This window comes from Scomber scombrus, chromosome 14, assembly GCF_963691925.1.
Source record: "Scomber scombrus chromosome 14, fScoSco1.1, whole genome shotgun sequence".
NCBI classification, from domain to species: domain Eukaryota; kingdom Metazoa; phylum Chordata; class Actinopteri; order Scombriformes; family Scombridae; genus Scomber; species Scomber scombrus.
The window spans coordinates 22,708,001-22,735,427 of record NC_084983.1 but is presented as its reverse complement, the minus strand read 5'-3'; the positions used below and the strand labels follow the sequence as shown (position 1 = coordinate 22,735,427).

The 27,427-nt window shown below is 36.9% G+C and overlaps 1 protein-coding gene and 1 long non-coding RNA gene across 2 annotated transcripts; both read right to left on the bottom strand.

Moving 5' to 3' along the window:
* Window positions 1–614: 614 nt before the first annotated feature.
* Window positions 615–1,062, bottom strand: LOC133994154 (uncharacterized). The gene is made up of 3 exons (XR_009927090.1): window positions 1,040–1,062; window positions 850–903; window positions 615–637 (listed from the first exon to the last, which is right to left on the bottom strand). It is a non-coding gene; the product is annotated as an uncharacterized LOC133994154 (long non-coding RNA).
* Window positions 1,063–1,508: 446 nt separating this feature from the next.
* Window positions 1,509–27,298, bottom strand: rad50 (RAD50 homolog, double strand break repair protein). The gene is made up of 28 exons (XM_062433505.1): window positions 27,238–27,298; window positions 24,796–24,933; window positions 24,465–24,548; window positions 24,003–24,154; window positions 23,709–23,900; window positions 23,417–23,621; window positions 22,930–23,058; window positions 21,692–21,857; window positions 21,319–21,377; window positions 20,892–21,026; window positions 20,029–20,235; window positions 19,506–19,688; window positions 18,528–18,685; window positions 18,260–18,435; window positions 17,447–17,684; window positions 15,250–15,439; window positions 14,773–14,899; window positions 13,951–14,144; window positions 13,497–13,607; window positions 12,932–13,024; window positions 12,614–12,727; window positions 11,978–12,105; window positions 11,615–11,716; window positions 11,277–11,399; window positions 4,758–4,843; window positions 4,506–4,648; window positions 4,088–4,221; window positions 1,509–2,602 (listed from the first exon to the last, which is right to left on the bottom strand). Exons 2-28 carry the CDS (start codon window positions 24,922–24,924, stop codon window positions 2,416–2,418), a joined length of 3,945 nt encoding a protein of 1,314 aa, XP_062289489.1. The 5' UTR covers window positions 24,925–24,933; window positions 27,238–27,298; the 3' UTR covers window positions 1,509–2,415.
* Between the last annotated feature and the right edge of the window lie 129 nt (window positions 27,299–27,427).

Below are 27,427 nucleotides of genomic sequence, written 5' to 3'. Positions count from 1 at the left end.
TGTATCATTGCTCCAAGTCAGTTCAGTCAAGTCAATTTCGTATAGGCTAATACCACAAATCAAAGCATAAAATAAGCTTAAAGATAAATCTTTCCATATCTGATGAATATCGTATTTCCTAATGAATAGCTCTTTGTCATAATTAATGTAAACGTTTTAAAAATGCAAAAATTATTTTTTCAATTAAGACTTTTTGGAAAGAAAGAAAAAACCTTCAGTGAGTCAAGTGATCTACTGTCTGACATTTGGGTCGCAGGTCTGGAAGGTTTTCATTGGCTGCTCGTGTCTGCCCCTAAGAGGTTTCTGTGCCGGCTACATTGGGCGAGATGGTCCAGAAGTTTGGGTAATGGAATGGTGATGCCTGTAGAGTTCATCCCATTTAGCACCTCTCCACATTTAAACTGAAAGACAAGAGAACAGATTGGTTTAGTGCACTTTTAATGATGTTCCTCAACTGCCACACAACATTGATGCTACATATGCTTTAGAATAAACTCTAAACCTCAAATGTGATGCCGGAGGGAAATCTTACATTTTGCTCTTTGATATAGACATCCAAGTTCCTCACAATCTTCACCTCCTCCTCCTCCCTTTTGCGTGAATGCAGGATCTCACGCACTTTGCAGAAGAACTTATCCTGTATGGGAAATAAACAAGACTGTATTAGTCTTTAAAGGCGCATATTTACATATAAAATGGCCATTGCTATTCTAAATGCAATTTGTCTTCTTCAGTTAGACTATCTTGTATATAAATACTGGTGCTACTGTCTAAGTGACATTACATCTCCAAACATCACAACACATAAGCTACAAGCAACAACGTTTCAAAGGTAAAGGATCTCCTCACCCGACATTTGCCACTGCCTCCAGCCAGATGAGACACATCCTCCACGAAGAGTTCCTGTAGCAAATATTAGAAAAAATGATTACTTTAGGCGACATTCTTTCTGACACAAATGCATGAAGATGATAATGCATTGTTGCAAAATAATTTAACAAGCAACAAAACAGTTGGGAGTTCTTGGAGGAGGTCTTACCTTACTGACAGACTCATTGTATTTTTCAACCAGGTCAATTATAGGGTTTAGGTTATTTTCAGGCCTGTGATTAGGTTGGACAGCAGCTGGACTGACCAGCAAAGCCACAGCAGATATCAGCAGAAGCATCATCATCATCTTCGATACAAGCTCGTTGGGGGTTAAACTCAGGAAGAAGCTATTTCAATAATTTAAATAATCTCTTGAATTGATGACTCAATTGTCAGCTTGCAGCTCCTTGTTGAATGTCAGTCTCGGGTGAATGTTCAGCTTTTATACTTGCTTAGCCCACGCCTTAGCTATGTTTTTCCCCTAATTACAAAAAAAAAACCAGTGAGTCTGCACATGAGATAAGATTTTTGATTAAGCTGTGGTTGTTGAGCAACCAAAACACAGCTATGTTTCTCTGAACCGGATCTATGCTGTTCGTTGCCATACTAGTAGAGAAAGAAAATCAAAAGGACATGAATAAGAGCCTCTTTGCTTTACAAGTATTTTAATGACAGAACATTATGAGCTCACAGTCGCAATTTTAAACATGAAAATATAACTGCACCGACAAAGTGCATTATTATTAGAAATTTTGCGAAGACTGCAGACACCAGTGCAATTCTCAAAATGATGATTTAAACAATCCATTTATGTTTTCTTAAACATGAGAAAAAGTGAGGCAACGTTTTTATAACTGAATATCTATGAATAGAACTACACATGCTTGAGTTAACTAGACAACTCTGTTTCACTCAGGTTCTTATTTCTGTGTCATACTGTAGCGTGGAAGCTATTCATGCTACAGATAAGGAACCTAGCCCTTTGGTGTCCGTGTGTATGTAAATGTTTTTGATTTGTGTTTTCATATCTCATCAAACAACAGGATGATCCTAACACCTAACCACTGCAACGGTGTGAACACCCTAATAACCTTTAAACAGGAGATAGATCAGAACATGCATTTGGGAAGTGTTAAATTTATGGAATTATTGTAGGCAGAAGCAATACAGTGTAGAGCACAAATTAAGTTTAGGTTACATTATCAACATTAAGTAACATTATAAACACAGGATGCTTTCAAAGACTTTCCATACATTTCTTTAGAGTTGGACAGAGATAAACACAGGCCAGACCCTGGACTTTCCAGGGTTGAGTAGGTTTAGTATTGGACATAACTTTCCAATGAGTCAATAGATACATTGACTTGCGAGAAGATTTTCTTCTTGCTTCAAAAAACCCAGAAATACTGTATTATTAATTATTATTGGTCATGTAATCATGCAGATTCCTGTTTTTAAACAAAACGAGCTGAACATGAGTTGCGATAAAAGCAATAAGATTACTCTGTAATCCAAAAACAGTTTGTTTAAGGGTCAGTGGTTTGCTCAGTGGAGATAGGAAGAGAGGGAGTTGATGCTGAACTTTGCGATCTCAGAGTTCTGGTCCTTGTTCTTACGGATGCGGTAGAAGTGTTCGATGTAGCTGGAACGCCCCAGGAGCTCCACAAAGTCCTCGTCGTGGGTGATGATTAGCAGCTGGAAATTACGCTGGCGTGAGCGACTCTTAATAATCCTGCGCAGAGCAAGAAAGAGGAAAAATTGAAGTATATGCAACGCAAGACAATATAAATTTCATATAGGACTGAGGTAATGTCTCTATTTGTGGTTATGTAAGATAAATTGTTGTATCATGGTGAAGCAAAGTATACTATGTTTTAGTACCGTTCATACACCTAGGTTACATGTAAGGCTTCATTCAAATCAAATCTGACAATGCAGCACCTTCCCACAGGGTGGTGCGGTGGTGTGAGGGTGTTTATTTGTACTTTAGAATGAAACTGCTGTGAAACAATGAAGACATAAGCTTTAATTTCTGAGATTCACCTCTTTTGATCTTTCTACACCACGACTCGCTCTCTTCACTCTCTTGTGCTGGCAACAAGTGTAACTTTACTTATAAAATTATCAAACGAAAAGAGAAATATCTTCCTCAATTGTAGAATAATAAAAACAAGCATGTCTAATGCAGTAGTTCAAACATTCAGAATGTTGTGTACCTGAAGATCCATATTATACATTTGAAATTAAGTGATTTTAGTGGGTTTTTCAAGATTAATTGGCACTGGCCTTAAAAAAAGTCATGTGGTGCGACCATGATTCATCTTGAAATAAATTAATTTACTTAACACATCACATCTTTTTTTACAAGTTTTCAGTAATATAAAGTGTTTGGAAACAAAGTATTTGCATTTTTTAATTTTTTTTGTAAATTATGATCTTTTATTTATTGAAGATATTTCAAGATGAATCATGGTCGCACCACATGACTTTTTTAAGGCCAGGTTTTAAGGCCAGTGCCAATTAATCTTGAAAACCCCCCACTAAAATCACTTTTAAATTGTAATATGAATTTTGAGGTACCAGCATTCTGAATTTTCGAACTACTGCATTAGATATGCTTATTTTTATTATTCTACAATTGAGTTGTTGAAAATCCTTATACGTCATTGACCCTTATAGTAATTTTAAACTAAACTTACTAAGGATCAAGTTGTCAATCTTCTATCTTGTGGTTTTACTATAGATCTAACACCTGATATGCTTCTATTAGTCACCAACTAATAACATTTCCTGCTCTTGTAGTTGCCTTAAGGCAGTAATGTTTAGATCGAAAATAGCACTTTGAAAAAGCTCAGGCTCTACACTGATTTAGATGAGACACTGGCTACAGCTGAAAGCGGCAAAAATACAGGGCTGTATGGCAAAAAAGTTGTTTGCCACTCTACATTTGCCTTGTCCATGTCAAATGTTACTCTGCTACTCTAATGCTATATAAGCATTGAAACAGATTTTTGACAGTGGCAGATTTTTACAGACTTTCCACAGTATCTATAGCAACATGTCCACATCCAAGCAGACCATTGCTTTTTGTTGTTGCAGAGCTTTTATCAGCCTAATATGGAGAGTGATATAATGACAGTGACTTGACTGTCATTATGTCACTCTCCATATTAGGCCCACAAGTGTTTAAGTAAATTGTGTGTATTTGTGTACTGACTCTACAAGGGCATGTGCCAGTGACTCAATGTTCTCTCGGTCCAGGTTGGTGGTAGGCTCATCCAAGGCCAGGATCCCACAGTTCAGACAAAAGGTCTCTGCCAGGGCCAGGCGGATGATTAGGGATGCCAGCACCTGTACACGTACACACACACACGTACACGTACACACACACACACACACAGTCACATATTGAAAGATAGAATGATAAAATCAAACGAACACATGAACTTTAGATATCTAGAGTTTCAATAAAATGACCAAAACTCAATAAACTAGTAAGTAAGTATCAAATGAACCCCCTTTTGCTGAACTTGATTACGTACTGATTCACTTGAAAATTATATACTATAATATTTTTATGAGACATATATGCTAATATTTGAGAAATACCAGCTGAATTAATTATGTCCTCATACCTTCTGACCGGCACTGCAGCGTCCTCTCATATCCAAAGCTGTGTCTCCTTTCACCATAACTACTCTGTAGTTGTAAATCCTCCGCCTCACTCCAGCGGATGAGTTCTCATCCATGTCGGACCTGATCTCCACGTACTCAATGTCTGAAAGAGGAGTAAGAAGAAGCGGTGAAGCATCAAGAGAGGGAGGGTTGAGGGATTAGAAGTATGTGCGACATACAAATAATAGATTTTCCTAAAAAGTGAGACCCACCTTGACCCCTGTAGGTGCTGCGCCACAGGTCTCTGATAATTTTGTTTATCTCGTCCATCTTCATGCTGTGGAATTTCATGATGGTTCTGAGGAAAATAATGTAAACACAGGTGAAAACCCAACAGTAAATTAGATACTTTGTTTTGTTGGACCTCTAACCTTATCTGATTGGCATTTCCGTTTTGATGATAAATACAGTGACACATTCATATGTATAATATCACATTATACATCAAATACAAAATATAGTATGACTTTTCTAAACCAAGCAAATTTTACAGTCTGTGGATAAAACATTTAATTTTGAGATGTATATCTACAAATGAAATGTTATGTAATATCACGCACATACACTTCATGTGTCCTTGTGGGAACAAGTGAAAATGTGCAATGAAACAGGATATAACAGTCCAACTGTAACCCGGTGTATCTAATACTGGACATCCCAGATGAACACAGTTACATTATCATACCCAAGATTATTCAACAGTGAACCCATGCAGAGTATGCCTCACAAGAGTGCATGCATAAACTGCATAACTCATCAAACTGAGACAATTGCTGATACATGACAAAGATATACGTTGATGTAAATGATAGGCTGCAAGCCGCCAACTGGAAGTTGCTTTCCTGCATACCAAGAAGCATTTTGTCTATAATCTAGAAAACTGACGAGAAACTTTAGTGTGGTTTGAAGTCACTAGAACATATAACCAAAAGCTCCTCTTCCGAACACCATATACGGTGGATAATTAGACAAACTATGAAGAGCACTCCTTATCCATCCATCTAGCCTACTGTAACCCTTTTTACAGAACTGCTTATGAAACAGAAAGAAGTTGAGGTTTGGAGCTTCCTATTGCAAAGGTATTAGTCTTCAAAGAGTCAATAATCGGATACAAAATAATTGTGGAAAAGAGATGCTTTTTTGCCAATCCCCTGGCAAACACTACATCTTTTTAACAAATTTTTTTTTTAACAAATCAAACTGCCAATCAAAAGAAGTTTATATAAACTGAATAGCACAACTCACTGTAGTCTGGCCTGAGTAGCAGATGCTCATAAACTGAGCCCCTACTAGAAGAGACCTAGTGAAGGAGGCCACTTGAAGGCCTACTAAAAAGTGGTCAAATGTCTGAGAGGGAGACAACATGCACACAACCACTGAATTTTTCTTTACACCAGTGTTTGAAATAACCTAATTATATTCACCCTAATCAAGTGCTATACTAGAAAACATGAAAAAGTTAAAAGTTTCATGGTGGTCTAAAGGTTGAAGAAGCATGTGTATGAGGTTGCAGCATAACCTAACCTCCCTGATTGCCACCACTGAGATGCCATTGAGTAAGAGTCTACAGTTGTGTTCAGACCGACATTAGCCCTGCCTGAAAGAAATCAAAACATCCCAGATGACTAAAGATTATCAAATCACTTTATATTCCAAAATATTAGATGAAAACAAGTATTTGAAGACATGTGAGATCACAAATATACCAGAATCTATTTTTTTGTGTAATATACAGTCTTGACAAAATTGAAAAAATAATAATGAACTATTGAGCAACTGTAATTTAATGGTCCTGAGACTCCTAGCTAAATGTTTTACTTTTGAGCCAAGTCCATTGGGTATAGACACAAAACAGTTCCACATCAGGCATCAGTATTGAGTTTAGGGGGACTGGGATTCACTCAGGGAGTTTAATATGCAGTGAGCTATCTGATACTGCAACCATGTTTTCAGGTTTTTTTGCTGTGTGCTGCAAAAACTATACAGACACTTCTGTCCTGCTATATTTTAATACTTGAATATTTCAAAAACTTGATAATGAATTACTGAGTTACTAATCTTTTGTTATTCTATTTCAATAGTGCAGAAATGTTGGTTGTCACGTCAACACTAGAGGAAGTAGTTGGTTCACACGTGTACAGTGACTGCTCACTATCTGTGACCCACTGACCTGCAATAACAAGGCATCTTTGTAACTTACTTTGAAGATTAATTCTGTTTCGGTGTCACGTGGAAAGCTGTACACCAGGTATATCAAACAAAACTGAAATGTCTGAAAGTGAAATATGTTTGTATGTATGTTTTTGTTTTTTTCAATTTAAATTAACCCTAACCCTAACCCTAACCCAGAAAGAAAGCTGGAATCTACTATTAACCCTTTTTGTGGAGCACTCTTCTATTTTCTTATTGTCAACAGATCTCATGTGCAAGAAGTGCAGGAACAGTTTTGTTTACATACCTTTGCAAACTCTACACTGTACTACACTGCTAATGGAAAATGTGCTTTAAGCTTTTGTATGTCTGGAGATCACTGAATATATATATTTTTTTAAATCACTTCAATAATTTCACTGATTTGACTGCAAAAACGAGTTGCGTGGTTTTACAGTATCACTTGGACTGTACTGCTACTGTCACTTATGCATATACCTGAGCTAACATACATGTTATCATATGTTGCATATGTGTTAACTGTTGGGCAAACCCAGCAAATGTTGATTACATTTTAAAAAGTCTATTAAGATGAATGTTTACTGTTTCATATAAATTTAAAAAATAAGCAAGCAACAATTGACACATATTGACATAATCAGTTTTGACTCAGTCATTTTACTTTGACAGTCACCGCTTTGCCTTCAGAGTTTTGACCTATTATGCACACTTAACAATTTTCTGCAAAGTAAGCGAGCGCTATTCATATTGTTTTTTCCACTTCCAAATCATAACATCTCACCATGAAACCGATTTCTGTGAATTCAAACAGAAACTGTGACCTGGATAAATGGTCTGCTAGAAGGCTGCATCTTGATAACAGTGCAGACAAAGATGCCTTAACTAACCCACACATATGAGTTATGCTTCTGCTGACAGGGAGATAGTCATCTATGACAGTGAGCTCACACTTCCTTTGTCGCCTATGCAGGGTCTTAACCAGTGAACTGCAAGCCTGGTAGCCCATCAGGCCTTAGTTGATCCCCCATTATACTATGCAATATATAGTTATTTATAATGATTTAATTCCAAGTTTACCTTTGCAGTGTTTGATATATGAGGGACCATTGCAAAAACACACACATACACACAGATAAAGATTATCTGTCGATATATAAAATTTCAAATCCCTAATATCATTATCGGCCCCAGAAATCCAGTATCAGTTGAGCTCTACTAAGTCTACTACTTTTTTTTGTTGTTGTTTATTTTATTTGATGAAAGATGATGAAAGTGAACTAAATGGGTTTTATTTCTATAAAAAAAATTAAACAAATTAAATTTAATAAAAGCTAAATTATGTTTGATGAATGTTTGCTGTGACCATGTTGATGTGCGCGCATTTGTGTACTGAACAGAAGCTCTGTCTGAAATGGATTTTTTATCCAGGTTTTAGCCACATTTTTGCGATACACACTTAATATCTTAATTTTTAACTATATTCTTTTAACCGGATAACAGAACTTTATTTGAGTTTAGTTGGATATTTTACCTTGTCGTCATGAAAATTAACTCTCACATCCTTATTTTCACAATGAATCAATTGCTTAAAATATAGATGGTGAAAAAAAATCCATTTGTGCTTTCTCAGAGCCCAACATGATTTGTTAAACTGTAGGAGTGCCAAACCTAAAGGTTTTTTTAGAAATGTAAGAGTTACAAATTCAAAAGAAATGTTTAGTCAGAAACTATGGATAAACAATTTCAAGCCCCCATTACAACACTTTCTAGCATAGTATGACGAGGGAAGGTAAGAGAAGCTTCAATTTCATGACTACTGACGTAACTTCCTGGTTATTTTGTACACGTACACAAAGGAAATTTCTTAACCACAAATCTTGTCACAGTGACTAAAGGTGCTTTTTCACTCAACTGAGTAAGGTCAATTGGCTTAAAGGGGTCCACAGGAGCTCATTTTAGGTTAAGAATGTAAAAGTCAGACCGAATGATCACTTGTTACCCTTCATGAAGTTTAAAAACAGCTGTTCTTACAGTTTATATTTTGCCAATCCAACTTGTCCTTCCCTACTTACCTCTTTAAACACAGTTTAGTGAACACACCTTCCCATTCTTTTTAATGAGAAAGTGTGTCCAAACTTTTGACTGGTACAGTACATATACATGTACATGATAAATAAAGCCTGATTCCGATATTGATTCAAGGGAGCATGTAGTCAAATGACTATAATCAAACTCAGGAGGCTGCAAAGAATGGGCTAAGTCTACGTTTTTTGTGTGATGACATGTAGCAGGGCTGATTATGTTCTATTAGTAAAGCTTCAGGCATGTATCTATGGTCAATACATGATTTGCAAAATAGACATTTTTTTAACATTATGTTTATGAGCATTTTGCCTTCATTTGAAAGTAGGGGACATAGAGGAGACATGCAGCAAAGGTCCCTTACCAGAGTCAAACCAGGGGTGCTGCGATTATGCGGCATGCGTGGTAACCACTCGGCTACCAAAGCACTCCGAAAAATACAACTATTTTAACACACAAGTATTACACTGTTACAATAGTGGTATACTGAGAGGTTTGAGAGCACCCCCTTTTTATGTTGTCATAACTTCAACTTCCTATTCAAAAAGAAACTATGAAATGAAAGAAATGAGAACTAGGACAAACATCAGTGTGGTGAAACCTACGTACTCTGGCAGAAACTATCGGCGCGAGAAATCTATTAGACTATACTTTGATTTTTCAGATTGACTCAAGTCTCTTCTGCTGAAAAGGGGTTGACATTTGTGACATCTAAAATAATACAGAGTGGTGTTTTCTCTTCCACAAAACCATTTTTAGGCAAGGATGAATAGTACAGACACTAGCATACAGTGAGCATGTTAACAAGCAAATTTTGGCAATGCAGCAAATTCACAATGTTCGGTAACAGATGAGTAAATCTGTAGGTGACATTTATCAGGGAGGCACTAATATCAACAGTCCTCAAACTTTTTTTTGACGCAAGTTATGATTAAAAACCCACCTGTTGGTGAAGGGACCACTGGGATAAAACTAATATTTCAAAATTATTATTTTGTTTGACTGTGTAAAATCTGGCCTGATAATATTCTAATACCCCCAATGCACTGCCAAGAATCAAACCATTTACGTCATCATTCAAGCTCATGTTTCCCCACTACGAGGGAGATAGACTTTCTAACTAACAAGCTGAAAATCTTTGTGGCTGATTTGATGATCTAACTTCAAAGGAACGGATAAGGATGACAAAGGCTGACTTCTCATAACATGAAAACAACTAGATAACTACCATGCCAAAGAGGAAACAAGTATTAACCAAGTTTAGTGCTTGTAAGCACTAAACCCTTTTAATTACCAAATTCAATGCTGCGTACAAGGGCCCGGCAGAGCTAATAAAGTGCTGTAGTATCATTCATACAGTTAGTAACATTTCCATATTTGGAATACATGCTTCAAGTGATCCTAAAATACTTAGGACTGAAATAGCGGCACACAGTACTGTATACATGGTACTGTATATGTAGGTAACTGGTTTTGTTTTACAAGGTAAATTACTAAGATGTGTTTGTGTGTGCTATATTTAGTTTTTCAAACAATACTATTATTTTGCAGTGTTCTCATTTGTATGCATGTTTGCAATATAATGGGAATAATGATTTTTAGAGCTCTTGAATGAATATATGGCATGCTTTTCTTTGTCTGTATTTCTTTTCTTCCTTCTGCATGTTTACAGTGTTGTTCTTGGTTTTTCTAACCCACATTGCCACTATGGTAAGAGCACACAGTGTGATGTGGTGAGATGCCATAAATGTGTTTGTATCTGGTGTTGTGATATTATGCAGCAACTCCACAATGTGTATGTGTAAAGGCTGAATAAAAAGCAAGGAAAAAGTTGCAATAATATCATAGTTAACTGCTAGTTAGCAATGCACTAACTGACCTCATTTTGTTTGTATGTGTTTGAAACAACTTGCTTATCTTTGGTTTATTTAAATGTTTTTCTTTCCTTTTTGTGTTTTTCATACAGGGTTATTTTTTTCATTCGTAACTGTAAAATTTGCTGCTCAAGTTCCTTAAAACACCGAGTCCTACTTTCATCTGGTGTGTCATAATTGTGTTATACCTATAGGCACAAGTCTGCAAAAATGTTTATCTGTAGAATACACATATAGCATCTGTTGTTTTCCCACCTGTTTCAGTATACAATTAAATAAAACAATATACAATAGTGTTAAGATATTATTGTAATATTAATTTATGGTTTATCAATTTACACTTAAACTCATTTCAGTTGGTGTTCACAAGTATAACAATTCTGGGAGAAGTATGTCTTAGTAATTGCTTTATCTTTGCTAATTCAGACAAACAAAACTGTTGACTATAATTCAAAACAAAGAAAACAAAGAAAAACAGCAGTGCTTAAATTAATACCTATGCTCCAATGGAATCAATACTTAGTTCAACTTGAATTGGACTGACAAATATTTTATAGTTAATGCCTACTATGAGTATCTGTGTGTGTGTAACGTAACACTTACTGATCAAGGGCCTTATAGTAGAGATCCAGGTCTTTAATGACCAGCTCTGTTGTCCTCATTATGATCATCTTGTTTTTGTATCGCTCATCAGCTTTTTCATACTGATCTTCACGAAGCTCTTTTCTGAAAAAAATCAATTCAGAGAGCAAGTTCAATTCATGAAAAAAAAAGAATAATTAAAAATATGAAGCAGGATTCATCAGTAATGGCAGCCAAAGGGCTAGGTACATGAAAGCAGAGGAACAATTACATGTGTCTCTCTTGCCCAATCACTGCAGAGAAGTGCTTTTATACAGTACTCTATACTATATCAAACTTAACAGATCTACATATCTCACCTGTAATGCAGTATCTCCTCCTCAAAGCCTTTTTGACGACCCAATGCAATGCTGCGGTTCTTCTTCAAGTCGTCCAACTTGCGTTCTGCTTCACGTCGTTCTCTGAACAACCACAGGAAGAAATGAGGTAAGAACACTGTGAACTTTTAATATTACTATCGGTGTGACCATGATTTCACTGGAGTGTCTACCAAAATGTTAGTTCAAGAGTAACATTTCTTAGTCCAATTGTGACTCTGCTGAGGTAAAAAGAGATTTGGACTGTCTTGATCGGTTAATCTTTGTGCAGCTTGGTGCCCTTTTATCACTCTATCATACTGACTGACCTTACAGACAATTAATAATGACAATAAGTGCTCTTACTGGCGAAGCTGCAAGACTTGCATGTTGCCCATATCTTTCATTAGAGTTTCTCGTTTCGCCACCACTTCTTTCAACTCCTCAACACGCTTCCTCAAGGTCAGGTTGTCCTGCAACCAGCGCTCCTGGACCTAAGAAATAAAAAAGGTTGACTTTCTGCAAAGGACAACATACCTGAATATAGTTATGTGACTAAATGGGTAAAAAAGATGTAGGCTACAAAATAATGACAGAAGAGGAGCTGGGTAACCCTAACCCTGTTGTTCAGGGTCATACCTTATAAAGGCCACAAGCTGAAATATATCAGTCTAACTTTTATGTTGTTTTTAAAATTGCTGTTGCTGGAGCTTTTACCCTTTCAAATTGCTTTCCTTTATCATTCACCCTGTGAGTATGTGAAATTATGCCAGAAAGCTAGACTGTACTGGTTTTTTGATTGTAAAACTGGTTGAAATATGGAATAATAAAGTAATAAAGCAACTAAAGCCTTATTTTGCACCAACCAATACAATGTAACTTGAATGGTGGAGTCATGTATGCACTTTCACAATAGTAAGCTGTTGTCAAGATTATTAAACTTACAATTTACTTTTAAAAAGTGGAAGAAAACAAGACAGAGAGATAAGAATGAAGCTTCACTTTTTGAGTGTCTATGTCCTGACGGATGTTTCCCATCTCCTTGCTGATCTTATCTTTATTCTTCTCAGCTTCATGGAGCTGGGTGTTGGTTTCTTGAAGTTCAGACTCCTTTTGCTGCAAACAATAAACAGTGCCATTATTGTTGAATACTTTCAAAAATGACTGATTTAACACAACTACAGCTGAGCTTCTCTGGTGTTTCAAAGTGACACATTTTACTTACTCCAAAGCTCTAGTTCAATAATGCCCATCACAAAATGACCAATTGAGTAGTCAAAAAAACTGATGTTTCAAGTATGATAGTGGCAAACATATTACCTCTTTGTATTCGCCTTTGCCCTCATCGACGTATTTGGTGATCTCTCTTTCCAAGGTGGTGATTGCCTTTACTCTCTCTTTCATGGAATTTATCTGTAAGTAACAAAATGTTAGAAAAGTGACTAGTTTAAGATACCCAGAGGTGTCCAAATAATGTAGCAGAGGGCCTTTAGGATTGTCAAACTGCTTTTAGTCCATCCTCACCATATTTTGTGTTACCGTCACTTACAGAATACACTCTTAACTCTAACCTTAAATACAGTCACATTTCCTAATAATTTGACATAACATTAATTTGGTTGTTAGTTTTTAACTATGGGGCCACAACAGTGGAAAGTTTTAGGCTAGATGTTGTCTCAATGTTGAACATTATACTAGTATATTGAGTCATTATGTGTTTAGAAAAAGAAAGAGAGAAGAACAAGCAGAAGCCATCATCACCTGTTCACAGAAAAAGAAGGACATAAACTACCTTGTCCAGCCTCATGTGAGTGCAGTGACAAAGTGCTGCTAAATTTGAGTTTTCAGTACACAGAGAGAGAGACAAAAGTATGAGAGTGTCCACCTTTTCCTGTCCTTCCTCCTGTCTCTGCCTCTTGCGATCCACCAGCTCCTGCTTCTCCTGCTGCAGCTTTTCCAGAGCAGCAGACAAAGGGGACAACTGTTCCTTCGCGTCCTGGATGGACACAAAGTGAGTAGTAGGGATTGAGAGAAAAACATTAAACTATTTTGAAAGACATAAATTGTATGTAAATAAAATGAAAAAGTATAATCAAAGAAAGAAGTACAGCAAATAAAATGTCAATAGACACTATCAAGACCTGAATCTACAACACCTACTGAAGAAGTGTGAATTAATTCCACTAAAGACCAAACATGTCCCTTACACTCAAAAAATGTAAATACAATTTCTGTGCCCTGTATATTTTTGTGTGAGCTACTGAAATTGCAGAGTTTCTTTATAGGTTTAAAATCACTTGAAGAAGTAATGCTGAAAAAAACAAAACAAGAAAATGTACCCTGATGTCCCTGGTTAACGTCTGTATCTCAGTGGTGTACTCAACACACTGGTCCTCCAGCTGTTGCTGTTTCTGCATATCACTGCTCAGCTGGAGTTTCTCTGCTCTCGTCTCATTCACAGAACTTTTCATCATCTGAATCTGATCCTGCTGGTCCTGGATCAGTTTACGTTTCAGCTCCATCTTGCTGGAAGCTGCAAGGATACAAATGGTTACAAACAGCAAAGAAAAAAATATAATCTTATAACTCCATTCCCAATAACATCTGGGGATCAACATTTGTTTATCAGTGTAGAGGTTTCCCAAAGCACAACAGGTTTTTAGATTTATGGTGACTTTATAAAAAGGTTTTTAAAACAGCCCATCTTCTCAGGGACACAAAGCTAGTAAGTAAGCCTTTGATCTTAGATCCATTTCTTACTAATGTTAAGTTTTTATATTGTGCTGTTTTGTGGAATAAAAAATATCCACAAATTTTAACAGAAACCAACATTGCAACGAGAGTCCTACAGGTAATTTGAATAGCCAATTTTTTGAGGGGCAGGTCTGTATTTGGTTTTCAGAATTGTCTCACTCACTCTCCGCCCCCACCCTTATCCATACTGAGATTTTACATTCTTTTATCATTGACCATCATTTCCCCCATTAAGTACATCTAAAAAAATTTAACCAAAATGTTCCCTCGTAAAAATAAAACAAACACATTATTGCAATGAATAGTGTGAGTATGTTCACTTTCATTTCCAATTTAGCAGTCATGAAAATTAAATAAAGTCTCAGTAAGCACAGTAAAGCAGAGTAGTAACTCAGCAGAGATCTTACTGGTGTCCAGCCTGTGTTGAGTCTCCTGTTTCTCCTGACTGACTTGCTGGACAGTTCTGGTCAGGTCTACTCCCTGGAGTTTAGCTGCCTGCTGAGCTATTTTCCTCTCCACCTCTTTAAGGTCCATCTGAAAAAAAAAATGTTTACATTAAAGTGAAGAAAGAAAGTGTGGTACAACAATTTCCAGGATGCAGTGTCCTTTGATGTTTCTTAATGTACAAAGATTTCAGTGTTATGACTCTGATATTTGAAACTTAGATGTAAAAAAAAAAAAAAAAAACAGGAAATGAAAATCAGTGCAGACAAGGAAAAGAAAAGAGGAGAGATTATAAGGGAAGAGGGCATGGAGACAGAGAAGGTGGAAAGATTCATAGAGAAAGAGAAACTAGAAGAAAAAATTAAAAGAAGAACACAGGCCGGTACTTGCTGTGTCTTTATTGGTGATTAGAGACACTGAAACAGACAGAGGAATGGTACCAAATATCTGTCCATGAGAGATATGTCCTGCAGGCAAGCCTTGGCCGTCTCCTCCTCTGACATCAGGGTACCCCGCAGAGTCTCCTGCTCTTCCACATCATTCTTAAGCCTCTCAATTTCTCTGTTCACGCTCTGCAGGCTGTTTCTCAACTCAGGCAACTCCTTTTCCTGATACTGTACAATGGACTGCCTGGGACACAGGAAAGAGAAAAAGAAGGAATTTACTTTGATCAAAAGGGCATATTACCCATTCATCTAAATACTGAACCTCCAATGTTCTTGTTTCTTTGACTCCCTGCAGTTATCCAGGTAACTGATATTTCTGAAGCTCACCTACAGATGGATGAATGAATCCCCACTTCATCTCAGAATTTTACAGTTAGCGCCCAGGTTTCAATATAACCTCTCAAATTATCTATAATTTGTTGCTCTAAAGCTTCTTTTAAAATACTTTTAAAATACTTTTCCTCACAGGTGCATGTAGTATCTACCAAAATAAATCCTATAAATAAAGTAAACTTATTTCTGACAATGTATCATGCTGACCTAAGATGAGGGACTTTCTCTACCATGATAATAACAGTTAGGTCTGTTTGGATTAGTCTCCCCTGAACCAGCACACATAAAATCCAGATCCCGAGTACTAAAATCTTCCCCGTAGTTTTTCTGCTCGGTTTATCAGGCTTTGACCTTTGCATAATGTCAAAGATAAAATACTTAGTTTACTTCAGTTTACCATACCCCTGAAAAACAAGGTAATACAAAAGGAAATTGATAATTTGCGCAGAACTATATCTCCCAAAGTATGATTTAGTTAAGGACATTTTTCAGAAGGACTGTCAATTAAATGAGTGTTAATTTAGTTTATTTGGTTTTTAAAGCTGCTGTTTTGTAAAGGTGTTCTTCACTCACATTCAATCAATGAAAATGATGTTCTGAATACCACACCTCTTGCTAAAAGGTTCAAATTAAAAAAGAATGGCTGTTGGTTCATTACACTCTTGATTGTAGGGTTCTCTTCAGGTCATGAATAAACCAGAGGAGAAAACAAAAAGATCAAACCCCATTCAAATGAGAATCTAGCTCCATCTAGTGGAGTACACTTCAAAAAACCTGCTCTGTACTTTCTTTAACTAATGAGAGGAGAGGAAGAACAAAAGGAAGTTAGTCTTATATTCCTAATCTAGAAATACACACAAATTAATCAAACGTAATCTCAAAATGCTTTTAGGTATTTCATATTAAATTTGTGAGTAGAAAAATTCACTGAATACTTTTTGTTCTTCATGTTGACATCAAATCACAAGGAACATAACATCATTGTTTCATATTTTCATGAAACAATGATTTGTACTCCACATGAGTGTGAATGGTGTAAATGGTGTAAAAAGACCAATTTTCACAATTACAAATACACAGATTATCATTTTTTCAGAAAGAATGTGAATGAAAGAGGCTATGAGGCTGTCTGTCCAATGAATTCGATTTATGTCCTTCATGTATTTTTTATGGTTATTTATCTATTTTCATACATTAAACAATCAATGCCGAAATAATCATGTGGTGCACAGTTCAGCAGCCTGGTAATAACTTTCCCTACATGCCATGTTGCTTGAATAAACACAGCTGAATATCTATTTTTAATGTAGTCAGTTGTGTGATACGACTGGATGAACACATAAGCGATTTTTTGACAATGCTATTTCACCGTTTTAAATTGTCTTGATCATTAATGCGATTAATGTAACCTAATGCAAGTTGCTCTAATGGGAAAATACACTAATAAAGATGATGTCTCAAGCTGATGTCAAATGTATTTAAGGACAAAAAAAGAAGATAACCGTTAAAAACAGACTAAAAGTACAACATAATAATTACTCTTTACTGGCACATTTAAAAGATTTAAATTCAAGTGAGTTTAAAAAGTCTAGCAATCATTTCATTAATTTATAAAACAAACTCTGGTCTTCTATGGTATTGATGATGTTGCACAATGAGTAAGGAATGAAAAAAGAGAGCTGGAGAGAGAAATTTAAACCCTGCTACTTTCTTTTCAAGAGGGTACGCTTGTTAGATTGTCAGATCAAGAAAGTTTGATGTTGAACTGATTAATGTTCATAGCTGCAGCCCTATTTGACAGAGCTTTTTTTTTCATTTTTAGTATTTTCTGTACACCAGAGCACTTGTTACATGATACCTGACAGGTCGAAGAGTCATCATCTCATCTTTCTTCCTCTCCTTCCTCTTCAGGTCCTGCTCAGTGTTTTTCAGCTTGTCTGGCACCAGGCGCAGTTTGGACTGCATGTCGCTAATTACTTCCTGCAGGTCAGAGTCTGACGGGAACGTCCGCTGGCACACAGGGCAGCAGGGCTCCCTCTCCTCTGTCAGCTGGCTGATGAACTGGGTGTAAACTGCTGTGGCTCCAGCTAGCATGGCTATAAAAAGGACAGGTAGAGGAAGAGAGAGCACATTTATTAAATCTTCATTTATACTATCTATATCTTGAGGATTAGAGGACCCCCACCTGACATAATTTTGGTTTTGTTACAGTCACAGATCTATCAAATGGCAAGTATTGCATGGTGGGATGCTTAATAAAAAGTAGTGTACGTGCTATGGATACAACACTTTTCACTGTGGGAATTTTTGAGGGCACTACATAGTGGATTAATCTCACCCTTAGAACAATCAAATAAAATAGCAGTGGGTTATAATAGTACATTGTAGCATATAGGGAGTGATTTCTGTTCAAGGTGATATAGTGAAGATTTTAAACTGAGGCCCATGGACCTCTTTAAATCAGGGCCACAGCAATGTGCAGATTCTGGATTACTTTAGGACACATCTCAACACCAAGTGAGTGCTTGTTCTTACTTTGCTGGTGTGTACAATTTTTTGTTCCACTTAAAATGTCATCTCCACTCTCTACATAAAGCTCTTCTCTGAGTCTACCAGCTATCAGTGTCTATTATGTTATCTTTAAAAAAAAAAAAAAAAAAAGAGTTTTCACCTCTTTGTTTGGATATTTTCTCCAGATCTTCCTGCAGTTTGTTCAGGTCCTGCTCCAGATCCTGACTGCCACACACATTGAAGAACTTTTCTTCATCACTGGCTAACTGCTGCTCCTTCTTACGCAGCTCCAAAGCAATGTGGCTTTTATTCTGCTCACTTGATGCCAGGTCCTTACTGAGAAAAATAATAACATAATACTGGTCAGTGCCACAGAAAGATTTTTTTTTTTAAAGAATGTAAATAAATGTAAATAAAATCACACATACTTGAGTTTGGCAAGTCTGTCCCTGGTAGTGTTGACTTCCTTAGACTTGGCATAGATCCAGTCCTCCAGCTCTCTTTTATTGGGAAAGTGGCCCAGCAACGACACTAGATCCTCGCTGTGGCGAGACTTGATCTTGCGTACCTGCTCCTCCTTCTCCATCTGGAAGAACATAAGAGGAAAGGTGAGAGGAGAGGTAACAGAGAAAGGAAAGACAACAGGAGCAGGTAAGGAAGAGGAGAAGAACAAAAGCACAGAAAGAAGGTGAACATACAAGGTTAAATTACCACCAGTGATGGGAATAACGGCGTTATAAACAAACAGCGTTACTAACGGCGTTACTTTTTCCAGTAACGAGTAATCAAATTAATTACTGTTTCCCCCGTTACAACGCTGTTACCGTTACTGCCAAAAGAAAATGCAGCGTTACTTCTTCAGACCTCACTGAAGCGGTTTTTGCCCGAACAGGCGCTTCTCTCTCTCTCTGTCTCCCTGCCAATGAGTGGCTGCACTTAGCGGCATAACCAAAGACATAGTAGGACGCAAATGAGACACAATCTCCCGGAATCTGGAGCGAGCAAGAGTGCGCTGTAGAGGGTGACTGCGCGCATATGTGTGTGTGTGTGTGTGTGTGTGTGTGTTTATGTGACTATCAATGCAGTGCGTGTGAGAGCAAAGCGTCCTGATAGCTCTGTGTTGCTGCTTATTAGACCAACACTGATTACCACTAACCATTCAGTCACTTGCTTAGTGTTACTACCAAGAAAGAGGCAGAGAGAGGAAGAAATAGTGTAGCAATGTGTATTTCTGATGTTTTCCAACATTTTCACAGCAACACCAACTCAAGGCTTAGGCCAGAACCGTGAATAGTGTGCAATACTAGTCACAATAGATTATATATATATATATATATATATATATATATATATATATATATATATATATATATATATATATATATATATATATATATATATATTACCTTGTCCTTTTTCAACATGTCCATCTGTGTGCGTGCAGTTGTGTGTGTGTTAAGCATCTCCATCTCTTGGTCGAGCTGTCTCTGTGTGCGGTCAAGTTCAGCCTTTTCTTTCTGAAGCTCCACAACCTCGACTTTCAGCTCGTCCACATTGGAGCTCTGCATTGTGCTCTGCAGCTCACGCTCCTGCAAAAAAATATATATATATATACAAGTAATGTAATCAGAATACATAGCCCTGAAGAATAAAAGGAAGCTGTATGGTTTAACAGTACACTGTGAAAGAGATTCTTAAAGTTAAAAATTATTAAAGAAAAACATACATACAATTAATCCTTTTATATTGCTCCTTGAAAGATATGCATGAACTGATGTACAAATACATTTTAAGTATTTTATCCAGCAGGAAGAAAGTGAGAGAGTGACTTAAAGAAAACAACATACAAGCATACCCACTATTTATACACAGTTACCACTTGATAAATTCACACCAGCTCTTTTTCATATCCACTGTGTGTATACTCACCGCTTTTGACAATTCATTTTCCAGCTCCTGCAGTCGGCTAGAGGAACCCTCCAGTCTCTGCAGCTCTGCCCTGATATTCCTCAGTTCTTGCTGTTTCTTTCCCTGCAGGTCTCTCTTCAGCTCCACTGTTCTCTCCAGGCCAGTCTTTTTATCCCTCATTTCATCAATGGACTGCTGCTTCTGCTGCTCCTTTTCCTGCAAGTCCGTCTAAGTGGAAAGAATAATATGTAAGAACATGAACAGCACATTTATTCATAGTGTGGTCTAACTGTCTCTTACTTACAATCCTCCTGCAGGTAGAGTTCAAATTTAAAAAATGTGTAAAATAACAAATATACTTTATACTATGACAACTGCATGATTAAGATCATTAAAACATGACTTTACAGCTGATAATAAGTTGAGAAATAATACACCACAGGCAGCACAAAAATGTTTCGGAATAATACTTCAATAAAATAATTTTAGTATGTTGGTGGATGCAGAGGAGAAGTGTGTGAACGGTTTGGACTCAGTGTGTCATCTGTGTGCATTTCCTTTAATGATTGGAAAAACATAATGACTTTAAAAACACAAATCCAATATTGATCAAGTCCCAGAAGATTACAATTGAAGGTAAATATGCAAATATTATTCACATAATGAGGCCACATCTCTATGCAGCAACTACCAGTCTTAACAGACTAACCCAGTTTCCAAAACTCTTGCATATTTGAACTATGTATATCTTTAATCTATGACTATCAAGATTTACTTTCTGCGTTCTATTGTGGTACTTAATTGATTCTGAACATATCTGTCCAGTCTGAGGAGAAGTGTTGTGATTTTGTTGTTTTTAAAATATCAAAGAGAGCTTCTCTTACCATAACCTGACTGACTGTCTCTTTTTCCTGTTCCAGTCTCTGTGTGACGTGACGATTGAAGCTCTCAAGCTGAAGAGTTGTGAAGGGCGGTCGGTCATAACCCTCCATTTCCAGGTATGATGACAAAGAACGAACCTGCAAGAGAGGGGAAGTGAGTGAAAGAGATATGTGTGCATGTACATGTATTTTAAAAAATATATATATTCTTACTATATATGCAGAAGTAAAAGGACCATTAGCAAAACTGACTGTTAGCTGTTTGTGTTGGAGTTTACAGAAGTTGATTAAATTCATTTAGCAGATCCCACTAGACTAGCTAGTCACAAGCTAAGTGTCAACAAAAATGTAAGTGCGTCCCTACCAAACAAATAACTATGAGCATGTTCAGTGCTGCAGTAGTGAAGTGCACAGGTTGTTTTTCTCTCACCTCAGTGTCACGGTTTTTGATGTTTTGAGTGTGGCGGTCAGCTTCCAGCTGTAGACGACCTGGGAAAAGAGAGTGAGATTTAAGCAACTAATTGAGTCTTCAGGAAATATCTCTCTTTATGTACCTGTCTGTCCATCGGTCATCTCAACCTGTTTTTTTTTTTCTTGGAAGAACATTCTCCAAAGGTTATGAGTACTAATCAGCTTCTAGGTTTGATTCTGCTATTCTGCATATGCATTAAAGAATGTGTGCTATTAAAAGGAAAAAAGTAAGAATATACATGTATTTATTTTAAAAAGTATAGCATGTATTCAATTATATATATGATTAGTTGAACTGGTCCATACATATCAGTATGCAAGTGTGAGTGTACCTTGTTCTACCAGCAGATCAGCCTTGACTCTATTGAGTCTCTGACACTCCCGACCAGCTCTCTCCTGCTCCTTCTGGCACTCTGTCAGTCTCCGCTCCTTCTCCCTCACCGTCTTCTGATGGTTCTGGTAAATCTCCTGCAGCTGCTCGTCTGAGCCCTGGAACACCTGCCTCAGGCACAGTTCACTGGTTTAGTGTGGTTCTGAAGCTCACTGAGTACATCTTAAACTGTGAGGGTCAGAGGTTTGACTCCACTGGGGCTGTCCATGATAAAAAAAAATATATGCACGGATGCATGGATCTCTAAAAACTATCTGGTTAAAAACTTCTACACACATCATACACTTACTTCAGGTGTACACATGCAAGCTCACAGTAAGAGAATTATCATTACTACATTAAGTTTGAGGAACTTGTACATCTAAAACAAACAAACAAGACCACTGGCAACAAAACTGACAGCTTTTATAAATTTTATTGCACTGGAAATGTGTGTAATTAAAGCATAAAACAGGAAGCACTTTATGGTTAACTCCTATTATAATTTGTATTTTTTCATATTTTACAACCACTTTGAAACAGAATGCTGGGTTATTTGTGGCAACTGCAGTCTTAATTTGGACAAACAAGACAAACACAAAATGTTTATTCTCCTCACAGAGCACAATACATTTTTAACAGTCATGCTATCTCACTGATAATTCACATCTGTCACTCGCAAACAATATGTCAACACATACACCAAGTAGCACTCATTCAGTGACACTTTCACTCTCTTATACCAAAAAAACTCTTCACACACACGAACACAGCTGAGAAATACCAAACATAATGAAGGAAGAGATTCTTGGCAGCGCAGACAGACTGTCGTAAGAGACATTTATATCAATACAGGCCAGTATGAACTGGCTTGTTATTACAGAAATACAACAGCCTCATTCACCATCTTCCATCTTTCTATTATTCTCGATTTAGGATAATGACATTTCTTACAGAGTGGAGTCAGGAGTACTATTAAGCAGGTGTTTAGCTAAATCAACCTGCAGATAGAGAAATAGAGATACTTGCGTCATCATTTAAACCTCATTTAATTTTCCATCTCATTCTTTTTTAACCATCCTTAATGATCTTCCAAACAATTAAAATGTTGGCTGTCATATTCAAGCTCTCCATCAAATGATTCATTTTCCATTTTCCTATCATAAAAGCTAAAAAATGTTGTTGATATTGTACTGTTACCTGTTCCATGGTTTCCTCCAGCTCCTTGTTGTCCTCCTCCATCTGTTTCTTCCTGCTGTCTAAAGCTTTGATGTCATTGTCCAGCTTCATCACCTTCCCCAGTTTCGAGTCAATATCCATCAGTCGATTCTGAAAAAACAATAGATTAATATAAGACAGTTGTCCTACCGACATGCCAATTCCTATGGCCCAGCACCTGACTTCTATATTTACTCTTATTCATGTGATGTCAGCTACTGGGCTTCCCATCTTACCAAATACCTTAATCTTTTCTATTTAAGACTCACAGAGCTTCTAACATAAATGGGGAACTACCAAACTGATAACAATAGCTAGTGCTGAGACTAGATTAACCTTAATTTTCATTATCATTAACCATAATGGTCAAATATCCAAAATGTGTGTTTGGTCAAATGCAATACGTTTATTGATTACAGCTGTACAATAAAAACAAAACAGACACTCAAACAAACACACAATCATTAACCTCAAGTGGATCAATCTGGTTCTCTATCTGCTGGACGCTGTCTTTAGAGGACATCAGCTGAGCCTCCTTTGTGGCCACGGTCTCTCTAATCTGCTGGGCTTTCTCCTTGTTCTGTTTCAAGTAGCGCAGCTCCACCTGACACTCTTTGACTGTCTGGCTCTGTTTTAGACGCAGCTGACGCATCGTGTCCAGAGCTTTGATATACCTGGGAGAAAGAGATAATGATACAGAATCAACCTGCAAATGGAGATAGTCGAAAAAACAAAAACATGTCAGAGTGAGTTGGCTTTACTTGGTTGCAGCGAAGATGGAGTCAAACTTCTCTTTGAGTGCTTTGCCCTCGCTAAGTGGCCAGTTAGACTCTTCTTGGTGACAGAAGATGACGTTATTCAGCACAGACTTTGACACGCCTAGTGCAGAAATCATCTCACGGTCCAGTTCACCACACTTGGATGACAAGCTTCTTTCCTTCTCGCCGTCTTTGCTGAATGACAATGGAGGACACACGTAAAAAATGAGTTACGTAACATTAATATTAGTTAAGAAAAATTAACATATTTTTTTAGTCTAGAAACTTGGGACTTACTTTAATCTGGTGATGACCTGCTCTAAGCTTTTGAAGGAGTAGTTCTTTGCCTTCTGAGTGCAGGACATGGAGCGATGGATGGTCACTTTCTCTCCGTTGACGTCGGTGAATAAGAGTCGAATCTGTGCTCGCACGTCTGTCTCATGGGCATCCTGAAATCACACAGCATAACTTAACAAAGGTAGCCTGGATACAGCTCAGATGTCAGCAGACAGGATTGTAGAAGATTAATTTCTTCACTTGCTAATGCAGGTATAGAAGAGTTAGGAGTCAACTAACTGACTTCTGATGCCAAATGCACCTATGACTGAATAAAATCACATATCCTGCTTACTATAGAAGAATATGAATTGTAAAGTAGTCAAAAAGAATGCGTTCCTATAGATAATTGCTCTAAAAATGTGTAAAACCAGCCACTGAATCTAATACAGTGTCAACACTGATACAACAGAGTGAGCTCACCTTTGGATCATGAACAAATGCACCTCCTTTAGATCCAGGGGGAAGTTCTCCTGATGTTGCATACTTAAGGCACTCAATTATAGTCTGAAAGCAAAAATTAAAAGGGGTCACAATGCACAAGCATTCAAACGTGAGAGTTGCATTCATCAGTATGTAATATGTTGCCAAACTTTTGCAGTGGACACTTGCAATATACGGAAAAAAAGAGGGCAGATTATCACCCCAGATAACCTTGTAATCTTAGATATAGGTATACTATCAACTGTCTAGTTCATTTTCAAGAAGTCAGGCTTTGCAGTCAACCTTTGCTCTCATCCAAAAGTTCTCATACCGTTTTCCCCGCTCCATTGGGTCCAACCAGCACAGTCAGAGGAGTAAAAAAAGAGATGACTTGTTTGTCTTTATCCTCGACCCCAAAGCTCCTCACCCCTAAGATGCTCATCTTGTCTATCTTTGACATTTTTGCTTTCTGAAAGAGAGACAGAGAAGGAGGACACAAAATTAAATTAGACCATGCCAAGCAATTCACTAACGGAGATGAGCTGAAGAGTATAATGTCAGTGGAGCATTACTGGCTTCTAATTAGCAATACCACTTTACAATTCTGCTACTGCCACACTGAAAAACAGATCTGTTTCGGTAACTGGCATTATCAATTAATCTGCTGACTGCAGGTTGTGGGTTTTGAAGCTACTTTCAGTTTGCACTTTGCAGATCCTAATTTACATTGGCATCTTCTGTCTTTACAAAGGGACACCAATGGATTTGCAGACAATTCTGACATGTTTTTTTTACCCAGAAATTGATAGTATCACCTATTTTTATATTAGAACATTGCAGTGTGAACAACCTCAGTCAACAGTTAAACTCACCCTAAGTTATTCTGTGCATCTTTGTTAGTTATAATTATGATAGAGACTAAATATCATTCTGAGTGTGAATTTGAATTTAATTTCTTTATTCAAAAGCGTTGGAGAGTTGGGTAATGCATGATGCTTATCCTTGCTGTTAAGAATTAAAGTTATGTAACTTTTATATGTATATTTTGAAAGAATGGCAAACTAAGGTTCATTTGTCATTTTCCACTGACTTCAGTGCATACATACATATATGATGTCCTAGGATGGTTTTGTTATACACAAGCTCAAGGGCTGCAACTAACAATTATTTTCATTATCAATTAATCTGTCAATTATTTTCTCTATAAATTATTAGCTGTTTGGTCTATAACATGGTGGAAAATGTCAATGACAGTTTTAAGCCCAAAGTGACAGTTACCCTACCCTACCTACCCTATCCTCAGATGTCTTATTTAGCCCTGTCCACCAGGGGCTGGCCAATATGGATAAAATCATATATCACAATATAGCTGACCAAACCCATAGATATCGATATTGTGATAATATTGTAGGGATAACTATTGGTCATTTCAAAAAACATTTACACATTGACATTTTTGATATTCATCAGTAATGTGGATATAATGACCAAATAGGTTAAGGCAAATAGCAGAACAGCTAGAACAGACTGATAGGTTCAGACAATGGCATTACTTTTCCTTAATGCATCCTTTTAAAACCAGGAAAAGACAACACTTGTGCCATATTATATCCAAATTTCATGACGATATCTAGTCTCATAGCACTACTGCTAATTGTGTGTCTGAAATATATGTTTGTTTTTTTTATTTAAGATATGATCATTTATAGTATCTTTTTATTATTATATATTTTTAATGCACTGACAGGAGCTGGCAAGAAACACTATTTTGTTTCTGTCTATGCAAATACTATGTGAAATGACAAAGTTAAATCTTGAATCCGTAAAAGTACCAATTCTGCAGAGACTGTGCAAAATGTGCAAAATTTGTACTTTTACTGTTTCGAGATTAACTTTATTGTCGTTTGTATATATTGTGACTAAAGGGTAAAGGCAAATGATAGAACAGCTAGAACAGTCTCATAAGTTCAGAAAATGGCATTATTTTCCTTAATGCAGCCTTTAAAACGAGGAAAAGGCAACATTACAAGACCCAAAATCTAAGATTCTAGTCTCTATCTAGTCTCAGATCACAATTATACTTACATTAGCTACTAATGTTGCAGAAAATGTGCCCGACTTTCTGCAGAATAAGTAATTTTACTAATGTACTTCATTTAGCTGATAATACTTATAAAGTTTTACACAAGTAGGATTTTAAGTAAATACATTTTGACTTGTAATTGAGTATTTTTACACATGTAGTATGATAGTTATTATGTATTGGATCCGAGTGGTTCTTCCAACACTGTAGGTGTATTTGGTCATTAAATACAAGGTAACATCTGCATGCATTGTGCAGTTATCGCCAGTAATCGACTCTTTGCAGGCCTGGCTCATCTTATCGATTAAATCTGACATTGTGCTGATTTATTGACGAGGATAAACAAAACTGCTAACACAAAAGTTTACAAAAACTTGGGTGTAAAGTAAATAATAAACACCACAATAGTCTGTATTAACACGTGGGCATTTTTAGAGACGGTATTCAGAGGTAGCTGTGTTTTGCAAGCTAACAGTTCTCCAATGTTAGTGAATTGAATGTGAAGGTAGCTGGATGTATAAGAAGCTAAAGTTACTCTCTGCTGTCAATTCAGCAGGCAAGCTAACAACGTGAGTTTGGCTACCCTGATACGCAACAATTAGCATATGCACTATCCAAGAGAGTAAAACAATATTGACTTCGTTAGTAGCAGGCGTCTATCGTCGTATTTCTTCTAAGAATTCAACTCACGGTACAGTGTTGTTGTTGTTGTTGTCAAACGTGAAGGTGGAAATACAAGTGCAGTTTTCGCGCTGTGGGGAATGTGACGTAAAAGCGACGACTCCTGACTTCCGGGATTAGGAACGTGGACATAGAACGTCAATGTATAGAACGGTCATCACCAAGGTTACACCAATGTTTTTTTAAACTTTTATTTAGA

What these genes read in the sequence shown, in the direction of transcription:
- rad50 (XM_062433505.1), bottom strand. Translation starts at nt 24,924, where the DNA reads ATGTCAAAGATAGACAAGATGAGCATCTTAGGGGTGAGGAGCTTTGGG. An exon ending in AAAATGAATTGTCAAAAGCG is followed by an intron (nt 19,689 to 20,028) that starts GTGAGTATACAC and finishes ATTTTTTTGCAG; the next exon opens with GAGCGTGAGCTGCAGAGCAC. An exon ending in GCAAAGGCGAATACAAAGAG is followed by an intron (nt 12,728 to 12,931) that starts GTAATATGTTTG and finishes TATTGTTTGCAG; the next exon opens with CAAAAGGAGTCTGAACTTCA.